This window comes from Prinia subflava, chromosome 8 (assembly GCF_021018805.1).
Source record: "Prinia subflava isolate CZ2003 ecotype Zambia chromosome 8, Cam_Psub_1.2, whole genome shotgun sequence".
Lineage (NCBI taxonomy): Eukaryota > Metazoa > Chordata > Aves > Passeriformes > Cisticolidae > Prinia > Prinia subflava.
The window spans coordinates 24,404,097-24,429,177 of record NC_086254.1 but is presented as its reverse complement, the minus strand read 5'-3'; the positions used below and the strand labels follow the sequence as shown (position 1 = coordinate 24,429,177).

General features: G+C 43.0%; 2 protein-coding genes across 4 annotated transcripts; one reads left to right on the top strand and one right to left on the bottom strand.

The window, feature by feature from the left end:
* Nucleotides 1-462: 462 nt before the first annotated feature.
* Nucleotides 463-24,977, bottom strand: RTF2 (replication termination factor 2). Its single transcript, XM_063404215.1, has 9 exons — nucleotides 24,850-24,977; nucleotides 23,914-24,008; nucleotides 23,519-23,612; nucleotides 23,172-23,311; nucleotides 21,986-22,064; nucleotides 6,462-6,575; nucleotides 3,675-3,732; nucleotides 3,479-3,571; nucleotides 463-1,831 (listed from the first exon to the last, which is right to left on the bottom strand). The coding sequence occupies exons 1-9, from the start codon at nucleotides 24,916-24,918 to the stop codon at nucleotides 1,650-1,652; spliced, it is 924 nt and encodes a 307-aa protein (XP_063260285.1). The 5' UTR covers nucleotides 24,919-24,977; the 3' UTR covers nucleotides 463-1,649.
* LOC134553981 (beta-1,3-galactosyl-O-glycosyl-glycoprotein beta-1,6-N-acetylglucosaminyltransferase 7-like) lies at nucleotides 9,342-17,431 on the top strand. 3 transcript variants are annotated; one of them, XM_063404212.1, is made up of 6 exons: nucleotides 9,342-10,414; nucleotides 12,595-12,867; nucleotides 13,346-13,447; nucleotides 14,101-15,131; nucleotides 15,502-15,597; nucleotides 16,320-17,431. In XM_063404212.1, the coding sequence occupies exons 4-6, from the start codon at nucleotides 14,156-14,158 to the stop codon at nucleotides 16,544-16,546; spliced, it is 1,299 nt and encodes a 432-aa protein (XP_063260282.1). In that variant the 5' UTR covers nucleotides 9,342-10,414; nucleotides 12,595-12,867; nucleotides 13,346-13,447; nucleotides 14,101-14,155; the 3' UTR covers nucleotides 16,547-17,431. The 3 variants fall into 3 exon arrangements, with proteins under 3 accessions (XP_063260282.1, XP_063260281.1, XP_063260283.1); XM_063404211.1 differs by having other exon boundaries at nucleotides 12,564-12,867; XM_063404213.1 differs by lacking the exon at nucleotides 12,595-12,867.
* Nucleotides 24,978-25,081: the final 104 nt, after the last annotated feature.

Below are 25,081 nucleotides of genomic sequence, written 5' to 3'. Positions count from 1 at the left end.
AAGCATATTTCACATGCCAACAATTACCACATTCCTCCTGTGAAGGGAAGGAAAAGCCCCCCCTGGAAACCCTTCCACGAACCGTGAATGTTTTAAGAGTTCTGTCCCCCATGGGGGTGGTGGAATATTGGACACAGCTCTGAGAGAGGCAGAGCAGGAGCTGATGAACACAGGGGTACAGGAGAATCAGCCAGGGATTTGTTTTTACAGATGAGCAGATCAGAATTAAAAAGGAGTCACTATTATGACCCAGTGGGCAGGAAAACCTGGGGCCAAGAGCTTGGACTCTGCCTGACTTATCACTAACAGAGAGAAGCAAAACTGAATATTGTGTTTTTCTGTTTATTTTTAGCAAAGTATTAACTAAATCAAAAGCATTACATTAATTCCCTTTAGGATTTATAACTGCTGTAAGTAGAAGGAAAGTGCAGTCCTATGAAACACCAATAATATTTTACCATGTATTGTCAAAGCCCTACTATGGGACACCTTTAATGCAGAAATTTCATTATCTGTAAGCAACAAATAATAAAGGATCATAATGAAAAGAATCCAGAACAAGGAGAACAAGGCTGATCCCTAGCCACGCATACAGAATGTGCCTGAATGCTTCCTGGAAGCTCCAGCAAACCTCAAACTGTTTGATGTGCTCACACCTCTGGAAAACAAAAATCCTTACCACCATATAAATTCTACAGCAAGCCAATTTTTAATTATACCTATCAAAATAATAATAAAATCCCAGCAGTTTCATCCAAGCTCTTTGAATCACGGAGATCACCTATGCAAATATCAACACAGCATTTGAATCTCCAGGTAACTACTGCCAATTAGAAATGGGGACACTTTTAAAAAGAAATTACAGGGATAATTAATCATTTTCACACACACAGGTAACAAGCTAACATCATGCAGTGGTTTTTAAAGCCTCCTACTTTCTGCATTTCTATTCTGCTTAGTTTGTGCCAAGTCTAGAAAAGCAGATTTCAATTTTAAAAGAGGGAGAGAGGAAAGTGAAAAACTTCCAGCCTTCCCTCTGGTGTGGGTATTATGGGATTCAAACATTAACAAGGGAATATTCTGCTGTTAAAAACAGTCTACAGTAATATGGACAAGAATGTTGCACAAACATTTTCATAGCTGTGCTCTCATCTGCTCTGTCAAAAGGTAAATTAGTTGAAAATACCTGCAGAAACTTTTAGAAATACATAGTTCTACTGAGGGGCCAGTTATTTGACAAAAAAAAGGGCATTATTTCTCTTTTTGCTGTCAGAGAGTTACAGAGGGTTTGAATTCTGTAGAAATGATTACAGCGGTGGCACAAATCAACAGAGGAGGAGAGCAGGAACCTCTCCCTCCTCCTCCTCCTGAGGACACTGAGGATGACAACATCCAACTGGCGGGAGAAAAGAAATTTTGTGCCAAAATCCCAACATTTCACAATGAAATCTGCTGCTACAACACGGATTCTGCTGGTCTGCTCCTTATTGAACAGAAGCTGCAGCTCTGAACAGGCTCATAACCAACACCCAAACCGAGGAATCCCAGCCAGGATCAGAGCAGCAGGAAAATTCAGCATCAGAGCTGGACAGGGAGAGCCACGGGGGAGGAAAGGAGCCCTGCATGCTCCACTGAGGCTCCTCATTGTCTCAGAAATAGTAAGCTGTGTGAGTAACCCAGTTGGAACACTCCTCCTTGGAACGTTTTGCTGAGCTGTGGGTTGTAAAAATAGATTTGTAAGCCTCAGACTTGTCCTCGCTGTCTGCAATGGATCTCTTGGTGGTGGTGGAGGCTTTATTGACTTTTCCTGGGACTGATGGATTTCCATTCTCTGAGGGGAAAAAGGAACAGAATGAAACGTGACAGCTTACAATGGATAAAGGTATTTAAATAAAGTGTCTGAAAATTCTAATATACACATTTTTCAGCTCTCTCATCAGTATCTCCCATAACTGGACTCAACAGCTTTTAGAAATCACACTCAAAATACATTTAGAAAACTTGAGAGAGGAATTTTGTAAATCTCTTGCAGTGCAATTCACTACTGACAACATTTATTCCTCCAAGTGAAAATTGAGCAACATGGAAGTCCCCACCAGCCTGAAGAATTGTTTAGAAATCAGCTCTCAAATGCCAGAAGCTGAACTTGTGCCACTCCTTCCCCCAGGGAATCCCCTCTGTTCCCTTGATTCTTTGCAAAGTTATGCCCAACAACAATAGTCTGCACCATTTTATATCTGGAGTGGGGAAATGCCCATCCTCTCCCTCTGATCCCATTTTTCTCTGTGTATTTTATCTACTGCCACATAAAAATTCAATTTTTTTTTTTACTATTTCATCTCCCAAGTTGCAGAATGGTGTTTGAAAAAGCCAAATCTCTGGTGCAGAGAAATGAACACAGAAATTCAACATCCTGAACAGTCAAACTCAGGCACAGGGGCTCCCAGGAATGGTGTGTGCAATCCCAAATCCTCACAGAATTTGTGTGCAATCCCAAATCCTCACAGAATTTGGTGTGCAATCTCAAATCCTCACAGAATTGGGTGTGCCACCCCAAATCCTCACAGAATTTGTGTGCAACCCCAAATCCTCACAGAATTGGGTGTACCACCCCAAATCCTCACAGAATTTGTGTGCAACCCCAAATCCTCACAGAATTGGGTGTACCACCCCAAATCCTCACAGAATTTGTGTGCAACCCCAAATCCTCACAGAATTGGGTGTACCACCCCAAATCCTCACAGAATTTGGTGTGCAATCTCAAATCCTCACAGAATTGGGTGTGCCACCCCAAATCCTCACAGAATTTGTGTGCAACCCCAAATCCTCACAGAATTGGGTGTACCACCCCAAATCCTCACAGAATTTGTGTGCAACCCCAAATCCTCACAGAATTGGGTGTGCAATCCCAACAGAAACATTTTCAAACGGGAATTTTTTCTTTTACATCCTCAGAAAATAAAAATTTCATTAATAATATTAGCATTATGAGGTTGCTCAACATCCAGGAGCAATTCTCATCATCTGGGATGAAATATTTTTACAAGTCTCTCCTGTATAAAAGCAGACAGTAGAGGGCAGGTCAGGCATTGCTGATGGAATTTCAGCTTCCAGTTTATCTACAGATCAGCATCCTCAGATTCTTCAAATTATTCTGATTTTTTAAAGTACAGGATTTAATTCTCCCCACAGAAATCACAGACTGTACTCATTCTATGAGGATTAAAAGTTAATTAATCAGGGGTTTTTTAATAAAATTCATCCAAATAAAGTGCCATAACACAGTTTTTGATCAACTGTACATCAGGTAACTGCAACTTTTCCTCCACTACCTCAGAGCCAGGAAAACACACACCAAACCCATGGCTGTGCAAATAAAAATCTCTAATTCATTAAGTCAGGTTCCCAACTTAAAGCAATATTAAAATACCATAAACAAGCAAATCTGGTCCCCTTTTTCACATTAGGATGAACCAACCTGAACTTTTGGTGAAGATAATCTGCCTGTTTTCCCCAGAGCTGGAATTGACACAATCCTTTCCATTCTTAGCTTTTGAAGGACCTGCAGAATCTAAAAAAAAATTAAAAAAAGTTAAAAAAAAATCCAGAAAAATGAAATCCTGACAGCTTCAAGACTCAAAAGGTGACATTAGGAGGATTTGGAGCTGTATTACCTGCAGAGGGCTCCTGCTGAGAGGCTGCTGCTGCTGCTGTCTTGCCTTTCTTTGATTTCTGAAACACAAAAAAGCAGAAATCTGGTAATGGACTGAAAGGAGACAAAATTCCCAACTCGTATTCGACAGGCACACAATTGAACTCAGTACATTTTTATTTCTTACCCAGTAGAACTCTTCCTTCCACATTTTTTGTAGTATTTCTACATGGAAAAAATAATAATCCTGAGAACCCTGCAGTTACATTAAAGAAAACTGTGCAGGACAAAATTGGATTTGTCTGGATTTAATATTTCGGTTTGCATACTTTGAAAGGGGGGTGTGTTATTTTCATTAACTGATAATCTGAACCCACACAGCAGGACATTAATAAGACACAATTAATTGTAATCAATAAAGATGTTTTTCAACAAAAATTTCTGAAGAATCTGGAATCTTGTATCAACTAAATTTTGTTTAGTCCATGAAAAAAAAATCCCTCCTGGGTACCTGTCAATAACTGGACCCTCTGCTGCAGGATTGCTTGGGAAGAAAATATGCAAATAGTTAATCTAAATTTTTAAAAAGTATCTGTGCAGCAGATTTTCCAAATTAATTTATGTTTGTACAGATTAAAAAACACAGAAAAAACAAGAAGAATCCCATTACTGGTTTGATTACCTAAAAAGAAAGAGGTATCAGACCAGTCATTAGCATCATTCTCACTGGATACATTCTGAATTGTGAACACGTTTTAAGACAGCTGCACAAACTCAGAGAAAAGAAATATATTTAATTCTGTTCTAAAGCTCAGGAGAACCCTGCTGTGAAGGGAAGGGTTAATGCTGGAGGGGAAAAAAAGCCCCAGCAAATGCAAAGCTGAGCCAGGAGGGATTGGCAGAGGCTCAGGGCTCTGCCCCTGGCAGCTCCAGGGAAGGGGCTGGGGGAAGGAGCTGAGAGCTCATCCCATTCCAACCCTGCTCAGGTCCTGTCCAACCTTCAGGCACCTGGAAAACCTCCCTGCAGGGGATCCCCACCTTCTGTTACTGCTGGATTTCCACAGAAGAATTCACCTCCCAGATGTCAGTAACTCTGTGGGTGCATGAATTCACTGGGCACAGTATAGATCAGAGGAGATTTCAGTGTGGGCCCAGCTGAGCTGCAATCGTTTTTTATTCTGGTCCCAGCTGCAAATTCCTGATGTTTTGTCTCATGGGGATAAAAAAAACGAGCTTGTGCTTCCTGCCCCAAACACAGCATGCAAGGAAGGAAGGAAGGGAGGAGGAAATCTGGACGGCAGTGCCAGGAGAGTGGGAATTGTGCCAACCCTGGGATGGAGCCCCCAGGCCTCAGATGCTGCAGGGGCCAGCTGGGCCACCAAGGTCACCACTGCAGGCTGAGAGATTTGCAAATCCTGTCCTGTAACTCTCCACCAACCAAACAAATGGCATTTGCATGTTCCCCCAGGGCACACCCAGGAGCAGGGCACGCTGTCCTTTTGTGCTGTCACCCTGCAAGCCACAACAGCCCTGCACGCTCGGGCACTTTGCTGGGCACAAACTGTGGGCACCATCACCTTCCACATTATTCAAAATTGTTCACCCCAAAGCCACAGTGCTTTGTTAGGGCCGTGTTTCTAAAGAAAACCAAGTGCAACCAACCACTCACTCATCTGCTGAGATTTGCAAAGGTCTAGCAACAAATCGTAAATTTATTTTTTTCCCCAAACTTTTAACTACCAAGTACTGAGAAGGAGAAAAAAAGAAAAACCTTCTGAATAGACACCATGAGATTATCACTCTTATGCCAGAAGCTATCAGACATGAGATGCAGAGACTCTGAAAAACAGGAAACAGAAGTGCAGGATTTTTATGGAAAAGCATCCTTTTGATGTAGTGCCCAGGCCCAGCCATGCTGCAGTGGCACAGATGAATAAACCCTGTGATGAGAAGGAATCATATGCTCCCTGGCAAGTAAACAAGCATTTTAAAACAAACCAGGGAAATATTTGCATGGCAAAATCAAGGGGTGCAACCTCCATCTCAAGTCTGTGAGGCTGAAAGCATCAGATAAGGATTTGTGTTCCTGAGATCCTGGCCTGAGTCAGCATTGAAGGTTTGCTTGCTTTGGCATCCTCCAGGGAGCTCAGGGAGAAACAGCAGTGCTGACAAAATTCCCACATGCAGGAGTGTCCTTTGACAGCTCAGCAGCACAGAACAGCTCCCAGCTCCCACGGCAGTGCAGGATTTGGTTCCCACTGCGTTTTACCTGGGTACAAAAACGCAAAGGTCTCCAGGGCACGGTGGGAATCAGGGGTGCAGGAATTGCTGAGGACTGTGAGAACCACAAAACAGAATAAATTTCCTCACTCTTTACAGCACAGGAATGCACAGATCCCAACATCCTGTTTCTGACAGAGGCCAAGAAAAGACATCTTCTTTTATAAGATCAAAAAACTGAGGCCGTCATCAGGAACTGCCACAAGGAATACAGGGATGATGTAGCTCATTACTAGAATGAATTCACTTCAAGAAAACCCTGAAATATTGCTGTAAGAGTCTATTTTACCCATTTGGAGTGCACAGGGCACTTCCTCCTGGTCAGGAGAAAGTTTAGGATGTACAACTTGAAGATGTTACTGGCCAAATACACACAAAAACCCCACTGCTTTTCCAAGCAGTGTTTAAATACAACACAACCCACGGAGTAAATGTCTCCATCTTTATAAAGATTAGCAAATCTAAGAGCAAATTCATTGCAGACAAGAGTTCCTCCAATTTTATAACAAATAATGTATTAAAGTCTTACCTTTTCTAATTTACTTTTAAGTCTTCTTTCCTCCATCCTTTTCTTCAGAATTTCCACATCTTCTTTATTGCCATTAATGACAATCACATCTTCCTCTTGAAAGGGAACGCCACACTTCATGAAAGAAAAGAAAGGACAAAATTGCAGATTTATTTTTCTGTCTCCTATAAATAACTGTCTGAACTAATTCTTTTTTTCATTTGTGTATTTTCTGTTCATGGGTTCCTTGTTTTACTGGCATAAATGTATTTAGAAGTATTCCTAATTAGAATCTACTCAATTTTCTGAACCCCCCAGCTAAAACCCAAAAGTCCTTTCTGATTTTTAGTTATGAATGCATTTGATTGAGACCTTGATGCCATTCTGCTCTAGAATTTGTCTTTCAGCTTAGTGAGATAAGAAACAGCAACTGATGGGAGCAGTTCCTTTAGTGAGCAGGGACAACACCAAAGGTGTTATTCCTTCCTCTACATGTGGAACAGACAGCAAAATTTTCTCTTCAACTGGTAGCCAGGAAAACATGAAAGTGTTTTATTTATTATTATAATTTTTAATTTGATTTTTTAAATTTTACTGTGGGAATAAAAAGAGGTCATAAAAGCAGAATAATTCATTCCCCTTGCCTTGCTGCCTCACTGGGCTGTATCACAGAGACCATACCCTTATCTGATTTATCAAACACTCCCAAGTTTCCAACTACTTTCATCAATTAATCTGGATAATGGCTGTAATGTGCTCTGTGTACTTCCACATTTGTTTCATGCTTGAAGGCACAGATGTTTCCCTGTGCACATTTGCAATCATTTGATGTACCAGCACACTGAACATGATGTTGTCTTGTCTAAGATCTCAATTTGCTTTTTTGATTGTTTTTCTTTTCTCATTTTTGGTTGTTTGGTTGGTTTTGGAGTGTTTTTTGGTTGTTTTGTTAAATGCAGAAGCTTTCTGCTAATCTGCAAGATTAATTTATAATCCTGCCTCTGCCATTACTCTTCTTTTTCTAAACAAAGGTTTAGAAAGGTTACTCCTGTATTTGCAGTAGGAATTAAGCAAATGAAAGGACACATGGGCAGGACTTTGCTCAAGTGCTGAGCACAGCTTCAAAAATGGACCTGAGCCCAAGAGGTTGGAGACTGAGAGGAGAAACAGGGCTTGGAGAGAGGCACAGGGCAGCAGGGAGAGGAGAAGTCACACACAAAAATGGGGAGTAGCCCATATTTTTCCATTTCTACTCAATGAGAAAGCCCAGCCTGGTGAGATCTCACACTTGGGAGTGAGAAGGCTCCAAAATCCAGAATTTCAGTCTTCATTCTCAGGCAGGAGCTGGCAGCTGACTTGATTCTAAAGAAGCCCCACAAATTCATTTCTAGCAGCCCCACAATTTCTTTTCTAGGGTGTTTCCTAATACAGCATTTTTCAAACATATTTTGTCAGTAGACTCTAATTTCATCCAATGTTGCATTTTAAAACAGCAAGCAAATCCAGTTCCCATCTGCAAAACACAGGTGGAATTGTTCAAAACCGAAAAGTATTTACAAGAAACAAGGAAATGAAGGAAATGAAATCTTTCCATTCCCTGAAACAGAAAATTTTTTGCCATGACAACATTGGATTATGTCAAAGACCCTACCCGTCCAAACAGCTTAATGAGATAAAAAGCAGAAAGAAGTTTCAGTTTTGCAAATTCAGATGTTTGTTCCTTCAGCTTAATTAAGGTCTTGGTGCAGATGTTTGTTTTATGTTATCACAGTCTCCTCTGCTCTACCTTGTTTATCTTGGGCCTTTAAATATATATAAAGGTACCCGAATAGAGGACATTCCTAAATGACATAGTTCTTATCTTTCTTAAAGTATAAAATATAGGATTTTTAAAGTAGTAATGAACTCCTAATTTAAGGTGACTTCCTGAATTCTAGAGTTTACAGTTCCAGCTGCCTAAGACAAGAGTTGTACATTATTTCTTGCTGTAAACTACAATGACACATTGATTTTTTTTATAGCATCTAAAATGTAGTTCTGTGCATGACTACTCCAGCCTTAATATAATACAAATAAACAGCAGACAAATGCCTTTTCCTATCTAAATGTTTACACCAGTGTTAGAGTTTAATGTCTTCAGGGAAACCTACAGGCTCCTTCCCAAATTTTAACAGTGAATTCCTGCAGTTCTCCTGAACATGACCATTACTAGGAAATGCACAATTCCCACCAGGATATGGGACATGGATGGCCACGACCTGAGTGTCCCTCTTTAAACATTTAGGAAGAGGATTGAACATCCATGGACCATCTCAGTGTTCATTTCCCAGCCAGGAAAGCTCATGTATTAAAGATTATTCTTTAATAATTGCCACGGTTAACTCCAACTTGTTTTAAGAGAGAGAATTTTCCAGAAGTTTAGCCATTAAAAGTTCAGGAGTGTAAGATTTGCTGAACGTGTTTTTTCACATTGTCACCCAAGCCAGACATGCAATGGGTCAGAGAGTAAAGGACAACTTGGGAGCAGTGGAAATTTCCCACCCAGTGATTCACAGAACGTGAACTTTCACTCAGGAGCCGCATCTACTTCAAAACAAGTTCAAGAAAAGGCTTCAGTTTACAGTTTCTCTTAAAATCAGTGATAATTCTGTACCTGTCATACCTGCAGCTGTGCCTTAACTTACTTCAAGGTTTTCTCCATTTATTTCTGACCAACACTGTATTTTTATCAGGCTGTTTCCTTCAATCCCGGCACATTTAACCTCACTTTTCCAATTATTAAGCCCCCTAAGAACCCTGAAAAGGCTGTAAGAGCAAACCCGGTGTGTGCAGGATGATTCAAAGCCCTCTGCTCCACAGCAGGCACAGCTCTGTGGCACCACAGAACACGCAGGGCTAACCCCTCCTCGTGCAGCTCATTTCACACAGACTCCTACAATTTTACAATTCCAGCACAGGAATGTAAAATTTGTTTTGTTTGTTTATCTAAAAGTTACGGTTTTAAGAGCTGAGGTCTTACACAACTTGTGGTTTCTTTATCTCAGGGTTACAAACACGGCACACGGTTCTGTGTTCATCACACACACCTCACGTTACTGCTACAGTATATTCTGTTTATAGCTGTGATTTATTACGGTGTCCTTCTGTTTCCTGGCCATTACCACGATCTGTTTTTCTAGTTTCTGTATCAGTTCCTTGCTGCCTCTCCAGGCTGCAGCTTTGCTTCCAGCCCTGTCACACCCAACACTCACTCCAGCCTCTCTTATCTCCCCATCCTCCAGGCCAGACCCCATTTTGCAGAAGTGGCAGCACTTACATTCAAACCTTCCTTTCTTATCTCCTTGGCCCACTCAGGCCTCCAGCCCTGTTTTGCAGAAGTGGTTACATTTGTAAGAGGCACTCACATTCAATTCTTTCGCTATCTTACACCTTAATTCTGTCCAGCCCGCCCTATCCTAAGCGAGGCGTGTGTTTCAAGGAGATCTTTCATTTATTCTCTTCTCAGCCTCCAGCCGCTGGAAATGCCCGGCAGCAGCAATTCCCTGCTGGAATTCCGGCTCCCGGCTGGAAAGTTTCGGCAGGCGAACAGTTAAGGGCAGGGGGAGGAGGAGGAGGAGGAAGAGGAGGAGGCGGGCTCCCAGTGCTCCCAGTGCTCCCAGTTCCCCGCAGCCCGGGGCACGGCTGGAAGCCTGGGGGGCACAGCGATTATCGCTGATATTCCCGGCCGATATTCCCGGCCGATATTCCCGGCCGATCCCAGCCCTGGCAGCCTCGGCAGGAGTTCTGTGGAAGGCAGAGCTGCGGAATTGCTGCGGGATAAAGGCGGGAGCCCCGCGGGGATGCGAGCGGGGCCGGCAATGGTTAACCCGGCTCGGGACAGGGGACTCCGCTGAAGGACAGTGAGACCCTGCCTCTGGCTTTATCTTTATTTTTATTTTTATTATGCTGCCGTCTCCTGGCTCGTTCTGGACGAGGTAAGGCTGCAGCAATTGCATCGCAGCGTTCTGTTTCTTGCTTTTTTCCTTATGTAAAGTGGCAGATTTACTTAGAAAACGCTCCAATTTGCAGTAAGGTTAATATTTTTTTTTCCTTCTTTACCTTGTGACAGACGCACAGGAGGATGGAGGTCACTACTACTAACTGTATTATAAAAATCACAGTATTTATGCATCTTATTTTTTTTACAGCTCTGTAACTTAAGGGTTTAAACAGCTTTCATTGTACTTGTTTTAAATTACTATGAGGTCAAATACACAAGGAAAAAAAAAACCAGGAAAAATAGCAAAGATGAACGCTAAAACTTCATAATTTTGCTGTATATGTATCTGTAAATTCTAATGCAGTGTTTTTAAATAAGAATGATTTAAATAACTGGGTTTGACGTAGAAATGTTTTTACTCAATGCATCTCAAAATCCAGAACTCTGTATTCTGACCCCCGTTTAAACAGAAAATAAAGCAATGGAAAAAGCACTTAAAAGAACTGATTTTAACATTTTTAAGGATTGAATTAGTCTTCCCTTGTTTATAAAATGTCTACATTAATGCCTGCATAAATACCTTTCAAACAACAGCAAAAAATCAGCTATAAAAAAGTTGAAGTATTTAATGCTTTTCCAGCATTTTATTATAAGATGAAGCATTCTCATTTGTCTCACAAAATTTCGAGGTCATACGAAGCAAACTTTAGATAAACTTTAATTTTATAGGCAAAAGCAAAGAGCACAGAGAAAACGGGAGTGTTTAGAGGTGCAGTGATGCAATCCTAAATGCAGTGGCAGGGACAAACAGCAAAAAGCAGAAGGAGTTGTTAGTACAAAATGCACAGCCAAGGATGTGCTAATGGGGTCTCAGGGAGCTGAGCTGACATTTCACAGGCTTTTTCCAGGCATCATCATAATTCCCTTTTCCTCTAGAGTTTACTTGGTTAATTGAGATGGAGTATCTTAGGCTTACACCAATTTTCTGTTCAGTAATATCCTTAAAATCATCCACAAAGGTGCTTGAAGATCCCTACTTTTTTTTTTTTTTTTCCCCAAAGAATGTCACACACCACTCGCAGGAGTTTAAAAAATTCATCCAACTTCATCCTCCAGATTTAGAAAAGCTGTGCAGAACGTAAGAAATGCTGAGTTTCAGAGATGTTCTGCTAACTAGAAATACCTATCACGGCACTCTTGCATAGTAAGACTCAAGGGCATGACAGTCCTGACAGGGTTATCATGGACAGTGGGACATTCCCAATGGGATCTCTTCCTCCTCAAGGGCACGAGGAAATCTGGGGGAATAATCCTTGTCAGCACACAGGGCTGAGAGGATCTTGCTGAACAAATTCCATATCCAGTGGCACTGACAGCTGCAATTCCAGCTCCAAATCTGGTCAAACCCAACCAAAAATCCACTGCTTTTATTCCATACTATTCCCCATAAATGTGTTAACACTGGAGAGGAATTGCTGCCTCTTACCTGATTAAGGGGTGTTTGTGTCTTTTTATGCTGCCATAAAAATACAGTTTCTGGATTTCACACAGTCCAGTAGGAAAAAATCCATCGTAAGCACTTAACAGCCCGAAACAGCCCCAGAAGCTATTGAAGGGTCATAAAAATTCAGGTGTGTGAAACAAGGAGGTTACAGCTTGGCTCCCTAGAACTACACTTTGCAACCTGTCCAAAGTGTATTTAAGGAAAAAAAACTCGTTCTGGACAGATTCAGAGAATATTCCGAGTTGGAAGGGACCCACGAAGATCACTGAGTTCAACTCCCAAGTAAATGATCTGTACAGGGACTGAACCCACAATCTTGGTGTTAAGATGTTTTATATTTAATCAGGTATAAAATCCCAAATATTTCCACAGCTGCCTGCTGTTTTTAGTGTAATTCTTATATTCAGAATGAACCTTCCCAGAGATCTCGTGACATTCACTGATTCAGAGGAAGCCCAATGTTCCTGCTGCCAATTATTCCCTCAGAATTAAGAGTTTGAGTCCAGCTGCACAGAAATTGGTGTTTGCCCAATTCCAGCCCCTCAGTACATACTTCATGGTCCTCACAGAAACCCTGTCTGGGCTCTGGCACGGGCTGGATTTCATTTTTAATGCAAAAATCCTGCTTTTCACCTTGCAGTGACATCCCTGTCCTCCTGCTTTCTGCACAGCATCCAAAGGTTGGCGCGGACTTGACTTGCTGCAGCTTTTTGTTCACATGGATGGAACGCTCCCATCAAGGTTGTTTATCCAGTAAATGGATCCCTGAGGAGCTCAAAGGCAAAAATATTCTCCTGGGAGCTGATTTCCTCCTGTTTTTCTTTGAGCTGCTGAAAGAACATCCCAGGAAAATGGACGAGCCTTCCACCTAACACGCAGCTCTCCTTGCTGGAATGCTCAGTGGAAAAGAGGCACCATTCCAGCATGAAATCCACTGCATACCAGTAAGGACCAAAAGATAAATACATTCCTTCCCAACAGCCTAATCAGATCTTAAAAATGGGGGAATATGGAGGATCCCTTCCCTCGGTTCAGTTTGTGCTCTTAATGCTTTTGGAATTTTATGTCTCATTGATACTTTAACTACAATGCTGTCTTTATTTTCAAGCTTTTAAGGGAGATACTGATTTTTTGTTAAAAAGAAGTGTTTTCTACTTCTTTCTACTGAACTACATTCCTCTAATGAAGCTGCCTTTATAAAAATCTATTTTTCTCTGCTCCTATGTAAAGCCAAATAGTTCATGACTATGACAGCTGCAAAGTGTAAAATATTTCAAGGTGAAATGCAAATTTTGTTTTAAAAAATCACTGAATAAAAGAAGAGAGAGTTAATTACCTTTAAAATAAAATGAAAATCTTAAAAAATTTAATTAATAAGCTTAATGGCAGCTGATGGACCTTCTCCTTGGTATTTTTCTCTAGGAATTTTGATACCAAGTGCTTCAAGGATAAAGGCTTCATGTCATTGCTGTGGGATTCAGGACTGCTGCACTCTCATTCTTCTGACTGTTCAGCAAGGTAAAGGTAAGGAAAAAACCCACAATGGAAAAACTCCTGTGCTAATACTGCTGGAAATTGGTTATCTCAGACTGCCAATGTTGGCAGTTGTGTCCCTATCTCAGGGTATGCACAAATACCAAAAATAAGAAATGAGTGTTGTCCCCTTGTTCAGTTTTCCAAAGCACAAATACTAAGATGACAGAGGAAAAAAAAATAAAAATCTCAAGAGTCAGAAACATTTGCTGACTTTATAAGGATAGAACCCAGTGTATTTTGTGGATTGTGTTTTAGTCTTTTCCTTCTGTTTATTTAATAAATTTTCTGTTGATTTAATTTACTGAATTCTGATCCACTGGCGGAACTTCAAGTTTCCCAGGCCTTGAGGAACCCTCAGGAGCAGCTGATCCTCAGAGCTCACCCACCACCTCAGGGCACAGGGAACTCCACCTGAGGGGCTGAGCTTGGTCAATTTTGGGTTCTTCTGTGCCATTTGGAGATTATTTTGTCCTGGAAAGACAAAATTCCTGCCCGGCTCTGCATTCCCAAGGGCTGAGTGCACTCAGCTGGGCACACACAGTTCCTCCTGCTAGTAACCCCAACATTTAGAAATGCAGCATGGCATCTATTTAAAAAAAAACCAGAAAAGTTCTCTCCCTCTATCTCACTTTTCCTTTCAGATGATCTGAATGTTTAATTGGACTATGGTAAGAAGACAGGATCTGGAAGTAAAAGATGAACCCACTTCATGGAAAGAAATCAAGATTTTTAGTGTGTGTTGCTGTCTGCATGTTCATCTACACCTTCATTTACCTAAAGGTTCCACTTTATGACGAGTCAAATGACCAAAAATTCCCTGTCAGAGAAGCAGAGTGTGGTTTTTACCCAGATGAACTTTGCTCAGCTCTTTTTGTGGGGAAACCTGCAGCCTTGAAAATTGGCAACTTTTGTCAGAGGTCCTACCAGCCCAAAGCACTCAGCTGCATTCACACTCCCTGCAGCTGCCCCACACTCCTGGAGACTCTGCATTTTATCACTAAACCACTGTCAGAGGAAGAAGGAAACTTCTCCTTGGCGTACATTATTACGATTCACAAGGAGCTGGAAATGTTTGTGAGGCTGCTGAGAGCTGTTTATATGCCTCAGAATATTTACTGCATCCACATTGATGAGAAGTCACCCAGAGATTATAAAACTGCTGTACAGAACCTCGTTAACTGCTTCGAAAATATTTTTATTTCCTCAAAAAGAGAACACGTTGTTTATGCGGGGTTTTCAAGATTACAAGCTGACATTAATTGCATGAGAGACCTCGTTAACTCCAAAGTTCAGTGGAATTACGTTATTAATCTGTGCGGTCAAGATTACCCGCTGAAAACAAATAAAGAAATCATACAATATTTAAAAAGCAAGTGGAATGGTAAAAACATCACTCCTGGGATCCTGCAGCCCCTCCACGTGAAGCACAGGACAGAGGTCAGCTACAGGGAGTACCTGCACTCCAGGGTGCCCTACGTGTACCCAGCTAAGGTCAGGAAGGCTCGGCCCCCACACAACCTCACCATCTACTTTGGCAGCGCCTACTACATCCTCACCAAGGCCTTTGTGCACTTCACTCTGAGTGATCCCCGGGCAAAAGCGCTGCTGGAGTGGTCCAGGGACACCTACAGCCCTGATGAGCACTACTGGGTCACCCTCAATCGCCTGCCTGGTAAGGGTTGGGCGTTTCTGCCACAAAGGATCCCGGCAGGGCAGGGAGGGAGGCTTGGAGCTGCAGCTCTGGACTGAAGAAATAAAATAATTTCTTCAGCTTTGAAAGGTCACATCTGGTGGCTGAGAAACAATTGCTGCTTCAGTGCAGACCGTGAGATAGAAAAATGCTGGTTAAAAAGTTTTTTGCTGCGTGAAAGCTTTTGCTCTCGAGGAATTAAAGCAGTAATACTGAGAATGATATCTGTTCTTATGACATAAATACCTGCAAATAAATACTTAATGTGACTGCAGTTAAGAAGTGTGCAGCAGTGAAAATTTTCCCTGTAATAAGTAGAAAAGAATTTTATCAGAGCCTTTTGTTTTTAAAGATGCTCCAGGGGCTACACCCAATGCAGGCTGGCAAGGAGACCTGAGAGCCATTAAATGGAAAGATCAAGAAGGAGTCTCACACAAAGGCTGCAAAGGTAACGTGAATTTTGATCATCAACTTAAATTTGATTCATTGATGAGCATTAATTGGTGATGACATATTTAAATGAGCTATTAAATGTGCCTCAGAGGTCATATATAATTTATTTTGGAAATACTAGATAAAACAAGGCACCCTATAAATTACTGCGCTATATCCAATTAAGGAGATTTTGAGATATATGTTATACTGATATATTAGTTACATATTTTATATATTTTGAGATGAGCACAGTATCCATACACTCACAACCCTTCTTTCAGCCCCTAATTACCAACGCACTAATTGACTGATCAGTTCTCAGTGGAGGCCTTTACCTGACAAGGATGTTGATCAGGTACTTCCATCAACACTGGGTTCAATCCCTTCAATTTGACCAGCAATAAAAAAGAATAGTGCTGAGCACATGGAAAGCTTGCAGAAACAATTAAAATCCTAAAGCTGAGCCCAGGTGTGATGGAGCAGGGAGTCCCAGTGGGAAATCAGAACATCTGATGCCCAACTACAAGATTCTATTAAGCAGAGCTGCACGGGAAGCAGCTGGAGGTAACAAACATCTATTTATGTAAAACACAAACCCAAACCCTTGTCTTTATAATTCTATGGCATTATCCTCCAGCTCGATTTGTGTGCAGGAAACAAAAGGTGAAAAACCCTTTTTAAACAACGTTCTGTTCATGCTCCTGCTGCTGCCACCTCTCCACTTTGTCCCTGCAGGTCACTACATCCGAGACATCTGCGTGTACGGCCTGGGGGACCTGCAGTGGATCATTGAGTCCCCACATCTGTTTGCCAACAAGTTCGAGGCGGGGCGGGACCCGCTGGCGCTGGAGTGCCTGGAGAGGCGGCTGCGGCTGCGGGCGCTGCGCCAGGCCAGCGCGCCCCTGCAGCAGCACTGGCGCCTGCAGCAGCGCAGCCCCTTCGACGTGCAGCTGGAGGGGTGAGCCCAGCACTGCTCTGCAGGGCTGCAGCAGGAAAAAATGACATTTACAGCACAGGCTGCGCTCGGTGCCTCCAGGGTGAAGCACAACGCTCCCTAAAGGAAAGGGGTTTGTTTATTCCGTGAATTCCCAAAGAATGTCTGAATCTCTGCTGAAGACGAGGGGGGAGTTCATAATCCATTAAGTGACTTCTTTAGTCAATATTCCTCCTGTTCACAGCCAAAGCACGGCTAACTGGCGTGAAAACAATCAAATGGAAGCAGTGACTGAACGAAGATAAAATACGGAGAAATAACAAATTAAAGTCATGGCCACTGAATGGCTCATGAAATGTTTTGGATAATGAACTTGATGCTAAAATTTCAGAGCTTGTACATAAGTGACAGCCAGTTTGTGACACAGCCCATGCCACTGGGGGGGTGTGGTTTGTTTTTATTTCCCATGGCCAGCTGCATCCCTAATTTCATTTTGTAGCATGGCAACATCACTGCTGCCCTTCCCAGGCTTTGCTCCTAATAACAGAAGGATCCTGCAATACATGTTCATCTCCAGGTCTCTGTGCTGAGTCTCTGCAGGAGTTTAGGGCAAGGAGACAGTGGAAATTTGAGGCCAGGGATTACAGGAAAATGGAGCAAAAAGCCATTTTTCAAACGTTTTTCCATCCCAGTGTACCTGACTGAGAGAAGTGAAGAGCTTGCAGCAAGTGCAGTGACACCTGGCAGGGACCAGGACAACTCACTGCATTAAAAACTGTAAATTATAAATAATAAATAAATGAATTTCAAAAGGAGCTATTTCAGTGTAATCTTCATCACGCACCCAAAACATCCCTCAGTTCTTACAAGCAAACTGGCTACAGATTGAGCCTATTCCCAAAAAAAAATCAAATGATCCAACAACAGGACATGAAAGTTTCTTGTTACAAACTTATTCCCAGGTTGCTGGAACTTTCCTCCTCATTTTCCCACACAAGTTTATTGGAAACATCATTTCTTGCAGATGAACTTTAACCTAAAGAAAGGCCATCTGGTCCCTATTTATTTACAAACTCAACCCAAAGCCCTGTGCTCAGTTTCACGGATAATCCAGGACTTATCTTGTGGCTAAATATTGCTGGAGATCCTTTTTTTTATGGAGGGAAATAAAGCTAAAAAAGAAAAGGAAAATAAAAGCCAGGCACATGTTCATGCTGAGCTTGTTGAGAGTCTCTCTCCAAACCATTACTGAAGCTAATGGGTCTCTGGCATGGATTAATCATAGCAATATTCATAATTAATTTCTCTCCAGTCCACTGTAGGGCACTGCCAGTATTTATTCACTCCATGATGTATTTTAAAACGGGAATGGAACGCTCCTTATTGCCATCATTGCAGCAAATCCAGTCCCCACCTTTCACCCCTGGCACCAGCACCATGCAGAAAAATTGTTGTGCATCACTTCCAAATTGAATTAAAATGAAAAATTCAATAGCCAGGCACTGTACATCATGGGCTCCTTTTGCAGAAATTGAACCAGGCAAAAATCCTGCACAAAGAGGCCTCTGAAAATACAATTTTGGTGTGACTTGACCCATGTGAGACTGGGAATATCTTTGCAGCATGACCCTCTTTGATTAAAGGATTTGGTATTTGAAACAAAATCTTAGGAAAATCATCATTAAACCATTCTCAAGTAGTAAGAAATAGTATTCAGCTCATTATTGTGAGTACCATGATCACCTCCTTGAAACACACAGGAAAAGCCTTCATGAATTCTGTGTTTTATGTTCTGAGTTGATCAATCACAACTCCCAGACCTCAGCAAATATTTGTTAATTTTGGTGCCCTAGGAGCAGAAAGTGCCAAAGTGACCCTGGTTCCAGGGACCACTGCTGCACTGCATCTCACAGCCACGGGCATGAATTCTGTTTCAAAAAGCTTCATATCTAAATTAAACATGGGGTTAAGTGTTTGATATGGCACAGAGCTTAATAGTTAGGGCACTATTTCAAGTCTGTGTTCAGTTGACTGAAAACAAGTCCAAAATAAACTTTGAAGAGATCCAAGAAAGTACATTTTAAATGTAATCTTGTCCTTCACTTTCCAAGTGACTTCTAGAAGGACTTCCAGCACCAATCCCATAACCTCTACCCTGTCTCCACACCCCTTCTAGCACATTTTACATCCACAGGAACTTCTGAGAGAGTCTCTTCCAAATTAAAGCATAAATTCTGTCAAATAGCAGGCACCAAAGACTGCCCAGGCAAGAACCTGCAAGGGGGTTGGAACAAAAATTCCAAAATACTTGGGCACACCAAAGTCCTCAGACCTCCACAGATCACCACAGATTGCAATCTCCAACATCCCATCAGATGCACAAAGAGGGAATAGAGACAGGCCTGCTTGTTATTTAATTTTAGGCTGTTGGAGAATGAAACACTTTGCTCCAAAGTGCAAGTTTTAAACAGATTCCATCACAAATAATTCTTCCTGAGGAACAGGAGGCAGCAGAAATCCCAACCTGCAGAGCTGCTGCTACAGAATCCACATCTGGAAGCAAAATGATTTCTCTGCTGACTGAAATGTGACTAAGTCACATTTTAACATGTGACAGTGTTGAGAGTTTAAATTTTCCCTTCTTACGGATCAAAAGCTCAAAAATATGGCTCAAACCAAATCCACTTCTGTGTAAAAATATCTTACAAGGTGTATTTGCACCCCTAAGTTGCTCTGTTTCAGACAGAACTCATTTCCAACTCCTTTAAATCTAAGTAAAAGGTACAAAATTTGTCCCCAGCACTTCATCTACCAAGCCTGCTCTCCAACTTGAGCCAGCACTAAAAAATTCTCACTGCTTTTTCAACACATCTTTGAAAGCCAAAAAGTTTTCTATTTTGGCAAGACAGCTGAAAGCACTTCCCTGCAGGCAGTGAGACAATCTCTCTCTCAATTCTGCTGCAGTGTCCGACTGCTCCTTTGGCTGAAAACTCTCCCATTTGAATGTTATTCTTTAAGGTGGACACTTCAAAATGCTACTTAAGAAGAGGAGAAAGCACAGCTTATTTTGAAGGTAAAGCACTTAAAGAATGGCCTTAGAAATTAATTAGTTGCTAATGGGTCCCACCCATGAGTTTCCCATTCCAGTGCCTTTCCCAGCACCACTCCAGTGTAACCATTCCAGTAAAGCAGATAAACAGGGGTATTTTACACTGCCAGCTCTTCATGTGAAGATTCTTTGAGGCAGAAGAAAGAGGACTCTGAGAGGAAAGCCTGGTTCCTCCTCCCCAGAGCCCCTCAAACCCAGCACTATGGCAGGTGCTGCCCAGAGAAACCCAGGGATGCTCAATCCTCCATCCTCCCGGTGTTCCCATTTCCCTGAATCAGACAAATCCCACACACGATCCTGGTTTTCCTAAACGCTTACTGGGTGACCTGCATGGATTCCTCTGTTCCTTGTGTGAGCTGCCACAGCAAGAACTGAGCTCAGAACTGAGCAGTGAGAGCTCTGGATATTCCCTGGGGAACATTTTCAGTGCATCATTACAGCATTTCTTCCCCAATTCCTGTGGGAAATCACTGCTGGTTCCAGGGAGCAGAGCGGGGAGGCTGCCCTGGGGTCACAGGCAAAGGGCACAGCCAGGAAAGAGCTCTTGGAGAGCTTTAAGAGTTTTAAAGAGCTCTCATGAATCCCACACTTGTGGGGATGGGAATGGCCCAGAAACCTCGGGGATGAGGTGCAAACACAGGCTCTGCTGGCTGAGAACTGAAAACAGAGTCCCAGGGCAAGACAGGATCTTCCCTTCTTGAGCTTTCCTCATGTCACCCCCCAAAGTCCCACAGCACACCCGGGTGGGATGGCACAGGCCACACACAGAAGGTGGCAAGGCCAGGAAAAGGAAATTGCTGTGGCTCACGAGGGGCTCACAGGCTGGATTTTGCTTCAGAATCATTGTAATTCCTAAAATGCAATAATTAGCACCAGCAGAAACCCGTATGAAACAGCCCTCAACATTCAAACATTCTGTACTTCAAAACTTTTGTACTGACATAATCACAAGAGGATTCTGTTCATTAACACAAGATTCCAATCTGAGCATATACAATGCAGATTATTTCATTTTTCTTGCTCTTTATTCATTAATTGTCCTGCATTGCTGCAGAAATGCAGAATGTGCTGCTAATTAGTGCTTTGGACAGAAATAAAGTGAGATACCACAAAGCACAGCAACCACTTCCCTCTGCTCCTGTTGAGAAGAGTTCTACTCCTCTTTTTGATTCTGAAGGGAATCAGCATCAGAATACACCAAAATTCTACCAAATCACTCTTTGACCTTAATCAATGTGTTCTCCCAGCTGGTTCCCATTGTCTTTGTGCATCAAAATCCAGCCATGAGAGGATGAGAGACTAAATATTATACCCATTTAATTATTTCTAGCAGAATCTTTCTGAGTATTGTAAAGAATTTCCAGCTGCATGCTAACTACTCATTACTGAAATAAAGCCAGGGAAAAATATGTGGGATTCATGTAGTGTTTGTAAGAGTATCAGACTGGCCAAACCATGGAGAAAACATCTCATTCCTGCATTTTACGCTCTGGTTACACCCATCCATCAACAAAAATTTAGATGCAAAAAAACCCTCATTAAAAATAAACGAGTATCTGCCAAGAGGAAACAAAGCCATTAGGAGAGAACAAAATGAGCACTGAAAGCAGCAAGATGAGATCAAACCTTAAATATCCAACAATTTACCAGGACAAAAGTGTTTCCTTCCCAGGTGGTGTTTAATATAAATATATTCCATATTTTATCCAATAGCAGAGAAATTAAATAACTGCCCAAGTCTCACCACAAATCTTGCTGATAATAAGTAGTGATAAGAAAAAAGGGTATTTGCTCATTTTATCATTGTCCTTAGCTACAAAAATACCTGTACAGTGAGATCAGCAATGAAACAAAGGCAGTATTTTCTACAATAATTCATGGAACTGCTGAGAATTCTGCAAAGTTTGCCCCGTCAAAAAATATAAAAAAAGCAACTCCCAATATCCTTTAAAAATACAGGGGTCAAAACACAACCTGAAAATACAACCAGTTTAACCACAGAACAGACAGTGATAAAACACAAGCTGTGTGCATTCAGGAAAAAAAGAATTACCAATCAAACAAAGACCTCAAAACCAAACCAATCACCCTTTTAAAAACTGAGATTAGAATGAAATATTGGGAAAAAATGGAAATTCTAAAGTAGTTACTGCAAAATCAAACTCTGAGAACAAAAGTACTCATTTTTTATAATTATTTAAGAATCATTTTTAATTAAGAAAGGCCATGAAGAAATCCTTGAGGCCATCATAGAACAGAACTTTTTACCAGTTCCATTTCAATCTGCATATTGAGATTAAAAACTCCCTTTTGACAGCAGTGAATGCAACTGTATAAACACACCCATGGCCCACTCACCTTGTGACAAACTTCTGCTTTAATTTCCTTGAGAGCACGCTCAGAGAACACACAGCCACAGTTCCTCAGGAAGCAAAACCTTCAGGGAAAAGACACAACACAATAATTTTAAGAAAACTAAGAGAGATCTGAGCAGTGCTGGCAGGTCACAGCACCTAATCAAACTATCAGCATGTTTAAGTAGGCAATGAATTTATGATTAATTCACACAATGTAAGGATTGAAAGAAAAATATGGGGTGCATTAAACCACAATAGGTATTTTGGGTTTTTTTATCTTGAGTATCTCCTGGCTAATCCTCTCTGGAGCCATGAAGCTGTGAACTCCTCCTCTTCTCACCCCTCAGGTGACAAAGAAGTTGCTGCTTTGCCCACACCAGGCTGTGAGGAAATTCCCTGCCCCAGAGCAATAAAACAGAGATTGACTGCAGGGTTGGAACAGAGAATCCATCTCCAGTCTGATCCCAGCACAGGCAGAGGTACAGTGGAATATCTCTCCTATGAGGAAAGGTTGGGACAATTGGGATTGTTCAGCCTGGAGAGGAGAAGCTTTGGGGTGAGCTCAGGGTGGCCTTGCAGGGCCTGAGGGAGCTGCAGGAGAGATGGAGAGAGAGGATTTCCAGGGGATGGAGGGACAGGACACAGGGAATGGCTGCAAACTGCCAGAGAGGAGGTTTGGGTGGGATAATGGGAGGAATTCTTTACTCTGAGGGTGGGCAGGCCCTGGCACAGGGTGCCCAGAGCAGCTGTGGCTGCCCCTGGATCCCTGGCAGTGCCCCAGGCCAGGCTGGACAGGGCTGGGAGCAGCCTGGGGACATTGAGAGGTGTCCCTGCCAGGGCAGGGTGGCACTGGAGGAGCTTTAAGGTCCCTGCAGCCCAAATCAATCCATGATTCCAACAGCTTGATGTGACCCAAAGGGAGGTCACATCCCACCTCCTGTGCTTCAGCCCCCAAACAATGTTTAGTCCCTTCTTCCCTGCCATCATTGCCCTCCACTCCTTCATTATCCACCTCAATTTATTCAGGAAAAGGGACTTTTATCTTCCCTCTTGAATATAACACGAAAGGACACCCAGAAGTCTCTTGAACTCTGAAAATTGAAGCCTGAAAGCTCCCAGACAGAGAGACATTCCTCACCAAGCTGTGGTGAGCACAGAATTTACATTTTCCATGGAGTTTCCCTGACCTGTGCCTCCCATTCATCTCCAGCCCCACCACGGGGCAGATGAAGTGTCCACACTGCAGGTCCTCGTACTTGTCCCCCTTGGTGCTCTCCTTGTCCCCACTCCAGGCTGGGTTATCCACCAGCTGCAGTTCTGTCACATTCTGCAAGACAAAAACACAAACCTGCAGCTTTTTTCTCCGTGATTTTAGAGCCACAATAACAATCCTGAATATTTTTTTCTATTGTGTTTTGTTATTTAAACTCTTTAGTCCATAGTGGGAGCACAAGCAAATGGAGATTTTACAGCATAGCTGATGACTTTTATTTTATTTTATTTTAATTTCTCCTATTAAACACAACCAGTTTACCTTAATGCTCTTGATATGGGATGCAGATTCCATGGGGGTTTTATCAGGGGATTTGTCCAACAAATATTCAATGATGGCATCTTTGTTGTACAACCTGGAACACAAAAATTCCAGTGATTACATTGGGTTGCCACGACGTTTTGTATTTATATTTTTGTATTTATAATTTGCATTAATATAACATAAATTCCAGTGACTACACTGGGTTGCCACGATGTTTTGCATTTATAATTTTGCATTAATATAACATAAATTCCAGTGATTATATTGGGTTGCCACGATGTTTTGTATTTATAATTTTGCATTTATAATTTTGCATGTATAATTTTGCATTAATATTTTTTTAATTTATAATTAACCATTGTTATTTATGATTTACTCCTGAGGTGTCCCACCTGCCCAGCTCACAGGCCACGATGGGCCGCCGCAGCTTCTCCTGGCTCAGGGCACAGTAGAACCACCTGGCCACCAATTCAGCAACTTTGTCAACCTGGAGGGCACAAAAAACACTCATTATTTCAAAATATTTGTAAATTATTTAGAGCTTAAATCAGGTCACGCTTGAACCATTCATCAAATCCCCAGTTTCTAATCAAACATGCTTTGTGCACTCGAAGTTACTTCATAAAATAACTTCAGTGGGAGTTTTTTGGCAAAATTTGTGATCAGTTCTCCAGCACCTCCCTGGGCAGTTCCCATCCCTGAGCCCCCTTTCCATGGGGAAATTCCTGCTGGAAATTCTCCCCTGGCCCAGCCTGAGGCTGTTCCCTCTCCTCCTGTCCCTGTTCCTGGGAGCAGAGCCCAAATCCCCCCGGCTGTCCCCTCCTGTCAGGAGCTGTGCAGAGCCACAAGGGCCCCCCTGAGCCTCCTTTTCTCCAGGCTCAGCCCCTTCCCAGCTCCCTCAGCCCCTCCTGGGGCTCCAGCCCCTTCCCAGCTCCCCCAGCCCCTCCTGGGGCTCCAGACCCTTCCCAGCTCCGTTCCCTGCTCGCTCTCCCTCCCCTCCGTGTCCCTGTAGCGAGGGCCAGACCCGGGTCCGCAGGGTCCCTCGGCAGGGCGGGCACAGGGACAGCCGCGGCCCCGCTGTCACGGCCGGGACACGCCGGCTCTCCCGTCCCGCTGGGCTCCTGCCCTGCCCCACCCCGGCCCCTTCCCAGCCCGGAGCGGCCCCAGCGCAGGGCCCGGCCCTCGGCTTGTTCAGCTTCATGCCCGCCCCGCTCCGCAGGACTCAGATCCCGCCCTGCAACCGCCCCAGCGCCGCCCGCACACAGCGGCCCGCGGGCCGCCCCCTCTCTCCCCGCAGCCCCGCAGCCATCCCGGAGCCCCGTCCGGACCTTCTCGACTTTGCGGGGCCCCTTGACCAGCTCGTGCCGCTTGGGGATGGTGCCGCCATCGCATCCCATCGCGCTTCCGGGTTCTCCTTCCTTCGCACTTCCGGCTGCGCCGAGCCACTTCCGGCGCACTCCAGTGGCGCCATTGCTTAGCAACGATCCCTTAGCAGCGAGCACCGTTGCTTAGTAACGCATGGCTGGGGGCGTGGCCACCGGCGGGTGGGGGCGTGGCCAT